General features: G+C 33.3%; 1 protein-coding gene across 1 annotated transcript in view; it reads left to right on the top strand.

The window, feature by feature from the left end:
* LOC127722328 (NADPH oxidase 5-like) overlaps positions 1-15,990 on the top strand; it is a 39,063-nt gene extending 23,073 nt beyond the window's left edge. The window contains exons 7-14 of the mRNA XM_052229216.1: positions 1,196-1,387; positions 2,886-3,018; positions 4,795-4,971; positions 10,212-10,264; positions 10,877-10,933; positions 12,237-12,446; positions 13,005-13,274; positions 14,263-15,990. Of these exons, the coding sequence (XP_052085176.1) occupies positions 1,196-1,387; positions 2,886-3,018; positions 4,795-4,971; positions 10,212-10,264; positions 10,877-10,933; positions 12,237-12,446; positions 13,005-13,274; positions 14,263-14,394 (1,224 nt within the window). The 3' untranslated portion in view covers positions 14,395-15,990. The remainder of the gene's footprint in view (positions 1-1,195; positions 1,388-2,885; positions 3,019-4,794; positions 4,972-10,211; positions 10,265-10,876; positions 10,934-12,236; positions 12,447-13,004; positions 13,275-14,262) is intronic.
* Positions 15,991-17,533: the final 1,543 nt, after the last annotated feature.

The following is a 17,533-nucleotide window of genomic DNA, read 5'->3' as shown; positions in this document are numbered from 1 at the left end:
AAACAAGCACACGGACCCTTCATTTTTTCTGCTTTTTTTAATTCCTTTATTTATATACCATCAATTTATAACAATCTTTGTAAAAGCTTGTTATTTTGAAACAGAGTAGCGAACATCCTTAAATAGAGTCTGTATACGAATTATTCTTCAGATCGTTTTTTTTTATTATTGCAACTTATATTTGTAATTCTATCAATGTATAAGTTTAAAGTTTGTGACTGTAATAAAACTTGTATTGTAACTACGTAACCGAAAGCTAATACAATCATTTTGCGATTTAAAAGACAACCGTAAATTGTATACAGGTTTAAGTGTTATATGAAATGAAAGATTTAAAACGAGTATTGAGATAAAGAGGCAGTTTAAACCATAATGTACTGACAGAAAAAAATAATAGTCTTAAACGACACTTAATGGAAAATGTGATATTTGGAATAAACACTGCTTTGGATGAGAAAAAAATATATGACACTTTTCTTTTTTTTTCCCCAACAAGTAAAGCATATATATGACATGCATACAATATAATACATGTACAATGTAAGAGATATACAATGTCATTATTATAAATACATTATAATTGGAAATTTTTGACATATTTGTAGAACAAATCAAAAGAAAAAGTTCAAAAAATATTAAAATAGATAAATAAATAATAATAATTAAGAGATAGTATAGGAGTGGAAAATAAAGAAGTAAAAATAAAACAAAGAAGAAAAAAAAGAAAAACCGAATTATCCGGTTACATCGGATGATTCCCTATTTATATATATAAAACAACGCTTTATAAATCGTATGTGTATTTACCATCATTTGGATCACACAAATCCAAATACTTGATCACTAAGGATATATTAGTACAAGTAAAGGGTAATATGACTAGAAAGGACATAATATAGTAGCCGAATCCCTCTAAGTTAAACTTTGTCGAAGCGTGTTTGAATTTTAGTGTTTTAATAATATCGTAACTCTTTAAATTGACAATTTATGTAATAAACCAACTCTGAACTGAAGCACTGACAACTCCGCTGGTTATACCCTCGGCAAATCAACCAGCAGCGATGTCTACCTCCATACCAAACCAAAATAACACTTTATAAATTGGCGCTTTTTTTTAATTAACCTTTATCAGAAACGTTAAATTGTGTTAGCTTAATTTCTCAATTTTTAGAATATGTGATTTCTTCTTTTTCAGCTGTTTTTCACAGTACATTTTTTATGTGTTCCTTTTTGGATATTATTGATTTTCCATTGCCAAGATTTCTGGAAATGGATTTTGGTGCCCGGATGTTTATTTCTAATTGAACAGATTTACAGGATCAAATGGATTAAACAAATACGTTATGGTGTAACTCACATCCAGCGAGCTACCCTGTTACATGGAAGCGTACGTATATAATTATATGATATTTAATTCTGTTCACTTGATAATCATGCCTAACCTATTACTACCGCAGAAACATTATATCTTAAATTTTGCTTTCAGTAGTCTACTGATGTTCAAATTTGATAAATCTATGAATAAGACAAATAAAGGAAAAAAACTCAAACAGAAAGAATTTAATGAACTTCACAAATTAGCGAGATCGGGTGCGTCAACTGGGTGAACCTCTCCGGTTAAGTTTCAAGCACCCGTCATTCAAATCCACACTCAATAAAAATGTCACAATTAAAAATTACAAATAAAACGACTATTCTTGTATCGTAAGATCCAATATTGCGATAAATATTCCGCTAGTGAGTTCATAGACACAGGCCTTTCGTATCGGACCGGTTCGGTAGTCTCGTGGTAGCGTGTTCGCCTCGAGTGCGAACCCCGGCCGGTTCAAACCAAAGACTTTGAAATTGGTATTTGCTGATTCTCCGCTAAGCACGCGGCATTAGGGAGTAAGAGCAAGGACTAGTCGGCTCGGAGTCAGAATAATGTGTCCGGGTAAGGTGATATGTCTTCCTGCGGACAATTACATTGTGAACTAGCACGTTAAAAATCCGACTCAGCGTGTCGGTCTAGTACACAACAAGGTTAATATTCATATAATATTAACATGTTTTCGTGTTGAATATGCATATTATCATCATCATCATCATCATCTCTCTCATCGATCTACTATTTGGTGATGGAGAATTTGTAATTAAACCAAAACATACAAAAACAAATTTATCTGGTAAAAAAAAAAAAAGTAACAGAATTCTAACTACATGTCACTCATGGCTTATTTAAAAATAAGAAGATGTCGTATGATTGCCAATTTGACAACTCTCCACAAAAGACCAAATGACACAGAAATTAACAACTATAGGTCTCCGTACGGCCTTTAACACTGAGTAAAACCCATACCAGATAGTAAAAGGCCCCGAAATGGCAAATGTAAAACAATTCAAATAAGAAAACTAACGGCCTGATTTATGTACAAAACAATGAACGAAAAAAAATAAGATATACAGCAACAAACAACAACCACTGAATTACAGGCTCCTGACTTGGGACAGGCACATCTAGAATGTGGCGGCGTTAAACTAGTTTAAATCAGTCTAGTTTAATAGAATTTATTTATCACAAGATACGAGTCAGATATAGGTGATAAGTTCAACAAACATAGAAAGAATCCATACTATAGCTTACTATGCGGTATGAGTTGTGCTCATTGTTGAAGGCCGAACGATGATCTATAGTTGTTAACTTATATGTCATTTGTTCTCTGGTGGAGTGCTGTCTCATTGGCAATTATACCACATCTTATTTTCATAGTTCACTTTTATCATCAAAAACTAGACTTCTTTCTTTATATCGTTCATTCAAATTACAGTATACTAAACTGTTACCTTGTTACAGTGAAGAACAAACCTGTCTCCGTCAGTCTCTAATGATTTTTTTTTTGAATCAGGTAACCCACCTTGAAATATCGAGACCAAGGACATTCGATTTCAAACCTGGTGATTATCTGTATTTACAGATCCCGGACATTTCTCCGTATGAGTTTCATCCATTCACAATCAGCAGTGCACCGGAAATGAAAGGTATTTGAAAATAGTTTTCTCATTTAGGAGTGTAAGCTGGTTCTCGGCTGACTACTACACTTTGTTCATTGAGTGTAGCGTATTACAAGCGGATTCCAGTTTATTGGGAGTTGTAATTATAAATTATTAATGGTTTTTCAAACGAGAGGTGTTTCTCAGCTACAATCTCATCGAATGGCGACAGAGAAACTTCCTCGAGTTTGAAAGACCATTGATAATCTGTTTATCGCTATTTTGCCTATGACGTCGTTGATGTTTATATTGACAACGTCGCGTGCGCCCTTAGTTTACGATCAGTAGTGCGCCAGAAATAAAACGTATATAAAAAACCATGAACAATATAGAACAGACATCGGTATTTTTAGCAATAACTACTATTTTTGTTATTTGTAAATGTTGATTTATGACTCGTTTACACGTACATTTAATTCGAATTGAATTCGAATCGAATACGCTAATCGCGTTCACACATTCTTCTTTTTTTTAATTCGAATCGAATTCGAATTGGCTAATTCGCGTTATCATATTCGCATTAGAAATGCGTTTTCGTTAATGCGAATTAGTTACTTCGCTTCAATTCGAATTAAACGGTGGTGTGAACACTGTCTAAATTGTAATTCGAATTAAATTATAATTATTTAATTGATAATGCAAATTAAAAGTTAACGTCGTTCGGACAGTAAAGCGAATTTGACGCGCATTGCAATTCGTATTAAAATTTACGTTCGGACGTAAAACGTTTCGAATGCGAATTAAACTAATTCGAATGAGTTAATGCGAATCGAATTTGAATTACGTGTGAACGCAGCATAAATTATACAAATCTCCTAAATGGGAACTCAAAAAAGAGAGGACAAAGATACCAAAGGGATATTCAAACTCAAAATCGAAAACAAACTGACAATGTCATGGCAACCAAACGAAAAATGACGAAAGGACAACCATCAGATAACAAAACACAACATAGAAAACTAAAGACTGAGCAACACAAACCTCACCAAAATCCATTAGTGATCTCAGGTGATCCGGAAGGTTAAACAGATATTGCTGCCCATGTGGAATAACTTCTGAAATAACCTGAGGATTGAAAGTCTCATTCACATTTGTAAATTTATACTTCTATGTAACAATTTTAGTTTCTTATACCAGTCTTGACTTAATATTTTTGTTGATTCATTGCATTTTAATGCACGTAATTCAAATCATTATGGGGGCCTCGGTGGCCGAGTGGTCTAAGTAGTTACTACTGTAATCACTAGCCAGTCAACACAGAGAATGTGAGTTCGAACCCCGCTCGTGCAGGTGCACTCGACTCCAATCTTAATTGAGTAGGATTGTCAGTTTTCCTATCGAAGGTCGGTGGTTTCCTCCGGGCACTCCGGCTTCCTCCACCAATAAAAACTGGCCGCCACGAAATAGCCCAAAAGCGGTGCTTAAAAGTGTCGTTAAAACACCAACAATCAAATCAATCAATCAAATCATTATGAGAAATGAAATAGAAAATTCAAGAATTATACGCATTAAAAAAAAAAAGAATTGAGCACTTTAGATAAAATTAACGTATTCTAAATATAACGTGAAGTTCACACTAAATGATAACTGTTATAAATAAGCTTATCATAGATACCAGGATTGAAATTGTGTACGCCTTTCGTCTAAAAAAGACTCATCAGTGACGCTCGAATCAACAAAATTATAAGAATGCATTCTTGACGTTTCATCATGAGGAAGGCACATATACATTGATAAATTAAATCATTTTTATTTCTTTGACAGATATGTTATGGTTACATATTCGGAAAAGAGGAAACTGGACAAATGCCTTGTATAAATTCATTTCCAAATACGACCCGGATGTTGGTTCGAGAAGATCATTTTCATGGTTACAAATGATAAAATCTTTAACGGGGAGAACGAGATCGAATTTGCCAGATAGTGTTAAGGGCTCAGTTGGTAAGAAAATTACACTAAGTCAATAAAAAGTACACAGGATACAAAATACTGATATAATTCAAAAGAACAACTAAAAAACTCACTAGTAAACCAGTTTTCATCGAAATCGTTCTTAAAAGACTGAACAATAAATTATTAGTCTTTTAGTCAACTTACAATCTTTTTCACTGTGGTAAATTAAGTACTGTTCAGACAATTCATTCGCAAACAATTAAAAGATCTACGCGGTGTATGTTCAGACATTTCAGCAGTAGTCTATTTTGACTGTGTACATTCACAACATACTGAAAAGCTACTGAACAGTATTGAACTGACTTGAAGCGAACTGTCTGAACAGTACTGAATTAATTGATGTACATTTAAGCGAACTTACCAAATATCTGCTGTGATAGTCAAGGCGCTGGTTCGATGTTTAAGTGGAAACACTAACTAATCTGATTATAACTCTCTACGTCTCTCTTGTAACTTGTCTGCAACTTGTCTCTCACACAACGTAGATTCTTCTGCACACAAATACTTCTTCTGGTTATCTCTTAGTCCGTCCTCATCTCTGGTTCTCTCTGTGTCCGTCCTCGTCATGTCATACAGTACGAGTTACCTAATCATAGTCTGTCAGACTGAAAATGAATTAATTATCTATTGATCTGATGTTGTTTTAAGATCAAAATTACAATTGAAGACTAAAACTCGTTTACTAGTGACTTGATATATCGACTTTTTGATAAGGTAATTCGTATTGTTTAGAGTGTCATATAAGTTCAATAATGAAAGTATTTGCACCTTTATTGACATGTACTTTAATTATAAATTTTACCAATGATAATATGAAGTATTATAGGATATAACGTCTTATGCTTGTTTCGTCAATCTTAGCTATTTTATGGCGACGGTTTTTTGGGAGTATACCGGTGTATCTGGAAAAGTATCAATCATAGCCAATTAATTTCGGAGTCGAACGCGCCTTGCCACAAGCGGGGTTCGGACTAGCAACTTCAGGGAAAGTATGCTAGTCATCATCACCAAGGTTTGTTACAAGGTACGCTATACCTAGACGCTCGTTTTTTCTGATTCACCAGTGGCGGTCGAATCAAAACATTTAGAATACTTAATTAAGTACGAAGTTGAACCTAAGTATTTCGAGTAATTCGAAATTTTATAAACATTTGATAGACAGTAACTGACCACATCGATGCAATTTCACTTAAGTTCCGACTGATTTGCGACTGGTGATACGGGATGAAATGTAGCCGCATCCACTAGGTGGTTTTTAACACGTATGATGTATAAGCTTGATTTACCGTTAGATTTATCACTGGGTTCGGACTTATACCCGATCAACACGACTTCTGTCACTTGTTATTCAGTATCTGCTTACCCTTCCGGAGCACCTGAGATCACCTCCAGTTTTTGGTGGGGTTCGTGTTGCTTAGTCTTTGGTTTTCTATGTTGTGTCATCTGTACTATTATTTGTCTGTTTGTCTTTTTATTTTTGGCCATGGCGTTGTCAGTTTGTTTTCGATCTATGAGTTTGACTGTCCCTCTGGTATCTTTCGTCCCTCTTTTAAGATCACCACTCTCCTTCCCCGGTTTTTGGTTGGGTTCGTGTTGCTCAGTCTTTAGTATGCTACGTTGTGTTTTGAAGAATGTTGATTGTCTCTCTGTCGTTTATCGTTTTTTCCATTGCATTGTCAGTTCTTTTTCGACTAGTGAGTTTGATCCGCATCTCCTATTATGTTATATGGTTATTTCTGAATAATTCAATTTTGGATGTAACGCGTCTTCTGATTGGCTGACATTGTTTTGTTTATCAGCTCATAGACATAATTTTGTCATGTGACCGTGACGTCATCAACGTTTTTTCATGGTTTACTCCGGTTTAACCCTTTCACTGCCAAACAAATTGTAAACAAACCCCTTCAGTGCCAAGGCTTTTTTTGATTGTCTTTACGTTTACGGAATTAACGTCGACGTCACAGTACAGCTTTGATAGCGCCAAAAGATTTTAATTGAAAATTGGCGGGAATTCCGGAGATTTTAATATTTTGACAGGTTACCTACTCTGTTGTAGGACATTCTGGTCCACGTTTGAGTAAGAGAAAACTAGATAAAGTAAAATCAAGCTTACAATTTGTAAAAAAAATGAAATAAATTGTTTTATGTTTTATGTTCTCTATACATGATCAAATAATTGCACCAATTTATAAGCTTGACGTTTACTTCTTCTCTCACTTGAACAGGGACCCGAATGTCCTTCCACAGAGAAAGTAACATGTTGGAAAATCATTTACTCACAAGTCAAATGTCGGTTATATGAAAAAGAACTATTGCAAATGGATTTGCTACTACTTATAAAAGAAAGCTTGTGAATATTCTTTATGAATAATTTCATTATATGAGCTTGGGATCAAACAATATTCAAGACACATTTATCAAGAAAGATATTTTATTCATCAGCGTTACATCGTCTGCTGTGTTTCTTATAACATATTTTATGAACACCTTTATGACAGAGAACACATATATGTTTCGACCTTTTCCTACCACCAGGAACATTTCGCACCGAACATACACAACAATCTTTTTCTTTTCTTCCCGGCAATTTTCTCAAATGTTGGTTGTTTCTTTCATCATTCAAGACCCCAAGATTGGCAGGGTTTCTTGTCATATGATCTTCGGAAAGGTCATCAATTAACAGTTGAATAAAATGGAGACGAGATTTAGCATTGTCGGAGTTCTGTTGATATAAAATATATGCGTTTATTACCATCCTGTGTATAATGTTAAACACGATCTTCTTCCACATTTTTGTCGATTTTCGCCCGTCTTCGTAAAAACTAGTGAGCATGTCGTTCAAGTCAACGCCTCCCATATATTTATTATACTCAGTTATCATTTTAGGTTTTCGGTTTGCAACAAATTCTGCATTGTACCGGCTAGACAACAATTTGACATTTTTGCGCTTTTCTTTTTCCTTAAACGCACATACCAAAATTCCCTGCTGTCGCATGAACATACTCTGGGAAACCCTTAAATTAGCCGATTTGATAAGGTTTGGTAACGGGCGATTACTACGCACAGCTCCAATTGTATATGTGTGTAAGTTTAACAATCGTTTCGCTAAAGATAAAGAAGTGAAAAACGAGTCGCAAAACACATGGTACCATTTATTCAGTAAACCAGCAGCGCGAAGTAATGATGTAACAACATATGAACCTTGGGTCTCTCCTGCTGGAGTGGGATCATATCTTTTTCCTTTGTAAACATTAAAGTGAAAACAATACCCAGTAATGGCTTCTGTCAACATCCATAGTTTGACACCAAATTTAGCGTGCTTTGTCGGAATGTACTGTCGCAAAACTGTACGCGATTTGGTCCCGATTAAGGATTCATCAATAGACAGGTTTTGAGACGGAGAATAATGTGTTTTCGCTTTTAGGTTGAAATGGTCAACGATGGGTTTAAATTTTGCAATAGGATCATAACTTGGTGAATTTCTAGGCGCTATCTTTCTATTGTCAACAAGATGCAGGAATTTCAACAACAATTGGAAGCGATTTCTGGTGAAAACTTTCCGGAACCAAGGAGTTGACTGACTAGAATGTTTTTTGTTCCAGTATTCAGATATTGTCGCCTTTCTGATTAAGCCCATATTCAAAATCACAGCAACGAAGGCTTTAAACTCTATTAATGTTAATTTTCCTTTCTTACGCCAACCATGAACCCTGGATTTATTGCTGATATTGTGCTGATTTCTTGTAATAAAATTTCTAGCGTACCTGGATATGAAAAATAATGAGTTTTTTAATTCTTGACAACCGTATAATATTTATTCACTGTAATTGTAGTTTAAAATTTCACACTTGTTCAAAAAAATCTAAGGATTGTGTGTGGGTTTTTTTTCCTTCTGTTTTCTGTGGTGAGATAAGAAGGGACAAAAACCATATTTTATATCATATATTATAGTTAAGCTCAATAATCTTTTTGACGATGCAATACTGGACAATGCGTTTTCCCACGATAAATGCAATATTAATTTCATGATGAAATCGAGTGCATAGCACTGTTACTATAGCTCCGTCCCCCGTGTTTTGCTTTTCTTTGATATTTTTTTTTCTCTTGTATCCAAGTTGGCAACCCTTGATTTCTCATTTCTATTTAAATGTTCGGCCTTTTCTAACGTATGCCGCATTGATCTTAAACATTGGACACAGTAAAGTTTTTTGCTTTGAAATTTATTCCGTGCATTGTGTCGTTTTTAAAGGAACAAGGGCTTACACATACCTGTTTGTTTCTAAGACAAACTTCTTCATTAAATCCATTGTAAAAATCAGCATAAAATATGCAATGGGTCTGGAATTTCTTGGAGGCATTCTTTTAGGTCCAACATTTTGATCAAATTCTGTGTGATCCCGAATTTCAGGAGGATACTCTCGAAACCAGGGATTAGGATCAGCCATTATTCGATAGATGCGTTTATGGATGACGTCATAAGATCAATAACGTCATTTATTGAATATCGTACTTTTTGGCGTATTTTTCATTTTTCGCGTCTCTAAAAAAAATTATTTGCATTTTATCTAAACCTTTCTTTGTAAAGGTATTTTGTTCTTATTTGATTAATTTCTATATTCTATATCTAATGTATTTACATTTTTACTTGCATTTATATATATTGTTTTTAAGTAACTCCCTTGATGATAACTTTAGGAACGTAAGCCTAAAATGCATACCGCAAAAGTGCTGGAAAAAAGAGAGTGAATTTAAGACTCAATACATATAAAACTTACTTCCATAATATTTATAAAGGAATCCTCACATGATTTTATTTTCATAATTTTCAAGAAAAAAGCTCGACTTCCGTATTTTTTAATATTAGAAAAAAACGCGCGAAAATTTAGAGACGGTAGAATTAATTGAAACGCAAAAACGGCGACGTCATAGTACATTACGTATTTCATAACATCATTTGAATTGGCCGATGAATCGGCCCTTTGGCACTGAAAGGAGTCGTACTTTAGGCCGATGATCGGCCCTGTGGCACAGAACTCGTTAAAATGGAATTTAGAATTAAATTATAAGAAATGACTGTAATATTTTTTCTGTCTATTCGAAATAACATAAAAAATGTGGTGCACACTTTGAAATAACCCGCTACGCGGGTTATTCAGTGTGCACCACATTTTTGATGTTATTTCGCATAGACAGAAAAAATATTACAGTCATTCCTTAATTATTTTTAGAACCTGTAAATAATCAAAGACAAAGAAGAGGAGGACTCCCATACATTGATGAGGTAAACTTGAAATATAAGTTTTAAGTATCGTTTGTGCAATGTTAAAAATGGATGTATTAAACAAAATCACAAGATGCCTACGCTTATTTCATAGGAAAAAATATTTCCACATAGCTTCCAAAAAAGATACTTAGAATGGCATACAACACCTTTACATCGGCAAAAGAAACTCACAGTTCAGCGGAGTCGACTTTTATTTTTAAGTGAAACAAATGAATTCTAGTACCAAACAAAATGTCAACATTCAATGTTTAGCTCAGCTAAGAATGATACATTTTGGTAAAAATAAAAACCTTTCATTCAGTGGTTGTCGTTTGTTGTTGTATATCATATTTGTTTTTCGTACATTGTCTTTTACATAAATCAGGCCGTTAGTTTTCTCGTTTGAACTGTTTTACATTTTTCAATTCGAGACCTTTTATAGCTGATTATTCGGTATGAATTTTGCTCATTGTTGAAGACCGTACGGTGACCTATAGTTGTTAGCTTCTTTGTCATTTTGTCTCTGGTGGAGATTTATCTCACTGGAAATTATACCACATCTTTTTATTTTTATATATAGCAATACTTATTGCCTAAACTTGAAAATGCAGTTTGATTTTTACGTTGAAGGTTGGTTTAGTGAAGCAGAGACGAATACAAATGAAAACGAAAAACATTGAAATCAGAGTAAGTGTATCATTGATGTTATACATATTTGTTTTTATCTTAGCACAGTTGACACTAGCTGAATTTGGCTATTCTTTGACAGTCTCTTTAGATAATTTAGTCCTCACGAAATTTGATATTTATACATCCTTGCCTTTAAAATCTTGGTGTTTTAGATGTCATTTTGTAGGTAACTCAAGAATTACTCTCCAGACGTAAGACGTTTATTAAGTTATTTTCATTGCATATTAAACTTTACAATACGAATAGTGCAGCATATTTCCTAAAATACCATAGCATCTGTCAGTCCTTGCTGATATTTGAATCTATATTATTAAATATTTAAGTATTGTCTATCATTCCCATGCATCCTTTTGATCAATTGGATGATAAACTTAGCTTTTCTGTAGGGTCTCGGTCTTGTAAAGGTTTTTATCAGCAAAATGAAATCGGTAATTTTTAAAAAGAATTACTTGTAGGTGAAACTTGGACAAAAAAAACTCATCTAGCATTCACAAAGTCACAATTCAATATTGAGAAAAATCGAAGAAGGTATATTTTGTAAATAAACTTCTTTTCGTCTTGATTTTTCTACATACATGAAATAATTAAATGTACAATAAACATGTATTAATACAATAAGCAACTAGCTGTTAAACACTTAATGCATTCTTACTTATGTCGTAGGTAAACAAAATAAATGCTAGTAGTCCTATGCTTATTTATGTATCATTGTCATTTTGCTTAGTTTCTTTTGTTACCTAGTATTCTGACATCGGACTCTGACTTCTTTTAAACTGAGTTTTACTGTGCGTATTGCTGTGTGTTTGTTTATTCTACATTGGCTAGAGGTATAGGGGAGGATTGAGATCTCACAAAACATGTTTAACCCCGCCGCATTTTTGCGCCTGTCCCAAGTCTGAGACTCTTTTCACAAAAAATCTTACGATTAAAATTGATCGTAAGTTATACTGAAATGTGTATGACTTACGAGTATTTTTACTCTTAAGATTTTTTGTGAAAAGAGCCACAGGAGCCTCTGGCCTTTGTTAGTCTTGTATGTTTTTTAATTTTAGTTCATTTAAATGTTTTGGAGTTTAGTGTGACGTCCATTTTCATTGAACTAGTACACATTTTTGTTTAAGGGCCAGCTGAAGCCCGCCTCCGGGTGCGGGATTTTCTTGCTGTGTTGAAGACCCATTGGTGGCCTTGTGCTGTTTTCTGCTCTTTGGTCGGATTGTTGTCTCTTTGACACATTTCCCATTTCCATTCTCAATTTTATTATAGTTAACATCAATGATAAGAGCATTCATCTTCTTTTTAGTGCTTTCTAGATGGACCTTTCGGGAGCCCTTCACGCGAGGCGTTGAATACAGATCATTCAATATTGATAGCTGCAGGTATTGGAGTAACACCAATGGCCTCGATTCTTCAAAGCATAGTCCATACTTTAAGGGAAAGGAAGCTGAAGTGTCCAAATTGTAGTCATTGTTATTACAATAACACGACAGAGACATTTCAGAAATTGAAAAAGGTAAGTGACTTTCGATATTTATGTTTTATGAATTTAAAACTAAGATTTCAATTCGCCGTTTTAGAATCTAAAGAATATAAATGGTAATTAAATTGTTCGTATCCCAAAAGAAAAAACGTCACGTCATTGGTTGAATTTCAATAATTTATTTGGGACGTTTCAAGCCAATCACAGCGTTTTGGTGTACGTTTTTGAAAGTATTTCCCAGAAAGCATTAGATTCTGAAAAGGCGAATTACCCCAGCATATATGTCTTTGAACGGTCTTAGCGGTCTTAGTCTGTCTTGAAACTTTTGGTTTCGTGCTCTCTCTCAGTTAAGTGTTGGTATGTAAGGCTTCCAGAACTTGTGAACCTTAGTTTGCGTGGTGACATTTTTTTCAGATACCGGTGTAAATCTCTGTCATGTGCATGCAATTAAGTATCACACTCTTGTTTTGTATCATAAGATTATTAGTAACCAGTATTTATTACTTCTTTATTTGTATAGCGAAAACTACAAACATATTTATTTATCGAATTCTGAAACCATTTAATTTGCCTCTAATGTAAATTTTCTAGGTCGATTTTATATGGGTAAATAGGGATCAGAGATGTTTCGAATGGTTTACTCATGTGCTAAAGGAACTTGAGACAGAACAGGCCTTGCTAAGTTCAAAGGGAGACAACCTTGTAGATTTACACTTGTTCATGACATCTGCGGTTAAGAAGTCGAACATGGAAGGAGTGGGATTGCAACTGGCTTTAGATTTGGTTCATCGCAGAGAAAGTAAAGACTTTTTTACAGGTCTAGAAGCTCGGACCCAACCAGGTCGCCCTGACTGGGATAAGGTAATGTTGTTGTAGCTTTAACACACTGTATTCCAACTAAGTTTCGCGAGCAATTTGTATTCGCTACTTTCGCGAGTAGCAAAATAACGCGAATATCAATCGTCGTGCATATTTAAAACTCGGATCTTTCCTCATCTAAAAAAAATCAAGTAAATTTAAATCGTCGCAATTGGCCAAAAAGGGCTAAATGCGAAATAAAGTATCCGCGAAAATAAGTTTGATTACAGTATGTGCAAGAACGGTTTGTTTCATAAACGTTTATTTCTATTGTTATATGACACATCCTAACACGACAAAACCTGCTAATATGACTAGCAGTGCTAATGAGAATTTATTTAACTTTATGTATCTTCTCGGAAAGAACTAGATTAAGGTGGTATCATACACCTTGACTAAAATTAATTTGGCTCATTTAATTTTCATAAAATTTTAACAAAATATTTACTTTGACCATTTGACAAAAACATAAAATTTTAAAAACCTTGAATCACACACTTTATCGGAAAAATTTCATTGGATATATAGCAGTTTGACAAACACTAATTTTGACCATTGAGAAGCTTAATATTTCGTTAATAATAGAACTTGATTAAAACGTTTAGCTGATTTTTAAAGAGTTATCTCCATGTAGTGTTATGTACCACCTTAATAAGATTATAACATGTCTAAAGAAAACCAAATGCAAATATTGCAATAAAAGTTGTAAAAACTTAGAATTTAATAACATCTTTTTCGTCGTAGTTGTCAACAATATAATAAACAAGTTGTTAACTTCTATGTCATTTGGTCTCTGGTGGAAAGTTGTGTCATTGTGATCATACCACATCTTCTTATTTTTATAAACATGCATTTTCACATAAGGATTTTGACGGCTTCTTTTTACCAAAACCTGTATTTTGTTCAGATTGTACACAAACAATAAACTATAAAGCATACATGAATGGTAAATATGACTCTTCATTACAAAGATTTTTTTTCTTTATTTTAGCTTTTATCCGAAATCGTATCGAAAAGAAAGGGAAAGAAGAAAGTTTTCTTTTGTGGACCAAAACCAATGTCAGAAAATGTGAAGCAAGTCTGTGAGAAATATCTGATTCCCTTTGCAAAGGAAAATTTTTAATCATTTGCTACAGAGAGTTTTTAATGCGTGTTTATACGTGTATTCCATAGATGCTTTTTTGTCATAATAAACGATAGAATGGTCATTTATAATAATTAGGGAACGACCATTTAACTTCAAAAGGGGGGGGGTGTTATGGTTTTATCCTAAAAATATATTCTGATCCCCAATTTGATGAGAAAAAATATTGTGGTCAAGCTGATGACAAAAAAAAATATTCTGAATCCAGATATTCCCTATACCCAAAAGTATTAAATTTTGAAAAAAATAATTTGATTGATAGTGTCTAAAAATAAAAAAAACAAAAATTCTGATTCAAACAAAAAACCATATCCCCCCCCCCCTTTTGAAGTTAAATGGTTGATCCCTCTGTTTATTATAATTGTGATTGAATGCTGCGTGTAAATATTGCTATATTTATTTCATATTCTATTGTGGACCATAACCAATGTAAGAAAATGTGAAGTAAGCCTGTGAAAAATATCTGATTCCTTTTGCAAAGGAAAACTTTCAATCATTTGTTAGTTGGAATTTTTTATGACGACAGCAAAGGGACTTTTTTATACATATATTCAACATTTCGAAGAAATGTCCGTTGTTATAAACGACATATTTGGCATATAATAAGAATTGATATATTATAATTCTTATTAAAGGCTGCTGTAGATATTGCTCTTACTTTTCTTTTTTGTACGTTATGTACCCCAAAAATATAAACATTATTATTATACCTTACATATATTTCAAACAATTCTATTGGGTAAAACGTTATCACGTGACATGGAATAATTCAGTTAATAACCCTATTATTCACCGGCGAATAACCTTTTTAGTTTGTTGATTTGTACTCATGAAAATGACGTCACAAACGTGAATAAACAAAATGGCAACGTTCAAGTTACAGGAAGCCCATTGATCGAGAGAAGCGGAAATAAGGCCTTTGACGTGCATCTTGTGCCGATGATATCTTTAATAACGGTCCTTTTCAGGGCCATCAATATTTTACAAAAAGAATATACCTTTGTTGTACATACGAGAATTCTAAGACACAAATTACATGTATTTTTGAACGTCAACTTGTGTTAATAACTGACTCAAGTAAGGGTAAGTGCTTTTACAATGATTCAAAATGCCCTTCCACTGTTAGTTCGGTATAATAAAACAATTGTGGTCCCTTAGAAGCGATGAATATCCAAAATTGTCAACCCTTAAAAGTTATTTCACTTCGGGCTGCGCCCTCAGTGAAATAACCTTCTCGTGTTGACAATTTTGGATATTCACCTTTTCAACGGGCCATAATTGTATATTATTGTCATTATTATGCTGTTGTTATTTGTTTTCATTATTGGTTTTTGTTTTTTGTTGAAGTTCTTGTTGAATTTTTGTTTTGAATGTAGCATTAATATTATCTGTTGTACTAATTTTAACGTTTTACAGTTAAATAATATATGTCAGTATGTGTGTGTCTTTTGTCATTATAATATTGGCCATGTCCTCAATTACATTCAATAAAATGCTTTTTGATAAACTGAAAATATAGTATTATATTTTATTACCATAATTGATTTCGTAAAATAAAAAAAATATTTCACTGTAGTATCACTTTTATTAAGGTGCAATAGGAGACAAATATTTTCTACTCTAGACGTAATGATTTTCTATCGTAGACGGAATTATTTTCTACCGTAGACATGATGATTGTCTAACGTAAACGTAATGATTTTCTATTATAGCACATTCCAAATTGGCAAATGTTCAACATAGTTCAATTATCAATTCAAGTAAAAAAAGAATACATTGAATTATCTACCCTTGTTCTCAGTTGTGTCTTCCGTTTAATTAATACTGTGGATTCATTTATTTTCGTGGGTATCAATTTTCGTGGATAGAGAAAAAAAGACGTTTCGTGGTATACGTAAATTCGTGGATCGCTGATTACAAAAAAAAAATCAGATACGTAATTCGTGGATTTCTTTTTGATTTTGGAGATCATATAACCTCCTTGGTTTAATCAATAATAAAACAAACAAAAAAGAAGGAATTCATTGAAAAAGTTTTGAATTGTCAAAATCCTCGCTTGGTCATTCTAGGTTAAAGTGTTCATTGAAAACTTCTATTACAATAATGGACAGAGACAACTAATTATTTGTTTGTTTTACAATTTATAAATTCTTGTCGGAATTTTATAAGGCATTCAAAACTCTATGATTGAAAACTCATTTCCCTAATCACGATATAATTAACAGTCATTTAAGTAAAAGGTGTGAAAATAAATGTTCCTGTCATAAACAATATTACCTACGGGCAATATCCCCGTACTTAATCCTATTGATTTTTTATCACCAGTAAACCAAACTATGACACGGTAATTAACAACTTGCAGTTATTTTCCATGAACATTTTTAATCAATTTCAAAAAGTAAATTATTACCTATATTCGATATATTTATTATTGATTTAATCAAAATACTTGTATCTTCTTTCAATAAAAACACGTGTTATGTTACAATGTTTATCGCTAGTCAACACTATACTAGAACAGCATAACATAACCGGAAATAAATATCCGACTCCATACACATTTCTCGGGACTATTCTTCGTTGAATTCTTAAATTCGTGGTTCGCTGTGACCCACGAAACCCACGAAAATTGGTATACCACGAATAAAAATGAATCCACAGTACTTTGTTTATGAAGTTATTTTAGAATTACAATAAATTTCATGCGTTTGATATTTTGTCTATGACAGAAGCCATATCGGTATTTTCACGAATCGAAGGGTTTTCCCGTAAATATAGTTTATCGTGTATATAAATTGAATCATAGTTTTACTTATTTCTTAATTGATTTATGAGATTCAAACATCAGTTAAAGAGAAGCGGAAGATACCAAATGGACTAATTTTCGCGAGCGATTTATTTTTGCGACCTTCGCAAGTAGAAAAATAACGCGAATATAAATTGTCGCTAATATGTAAAACTTGGATCTTTCCTAATTCAAATACACCAAGAAAATTTGAAAATCGATAACTTTAATCGCCGCGGAGTGGGCTAGAAAGAGCGAAACGCGAAATAAAGTATCCGCGAAAATAAGTTGGTTTACAGTAACTGATAACGCCATGGATAAAAACGAAAAACG

This window comes from Mytilus californianus, unplaced genomic scaffold (assembly GCF_021869535.1).
Source record: "Mytilus californianus isolate M0D057914Y unplaced genomic scaffold, xbMytCali1.0.p SCAF_12, whole genome shotgun sequence".
In the NCBI taxonomy this organism is placed as follows: Eukaryota; Metazoa; Mollusca; class Bivalvia; order Mytilida; family Mytilidae; genus Mytilus; species Mytilus californianus.
This window is presented reverse-complemented; position numbering and strand designations above follow the sequence as displayed.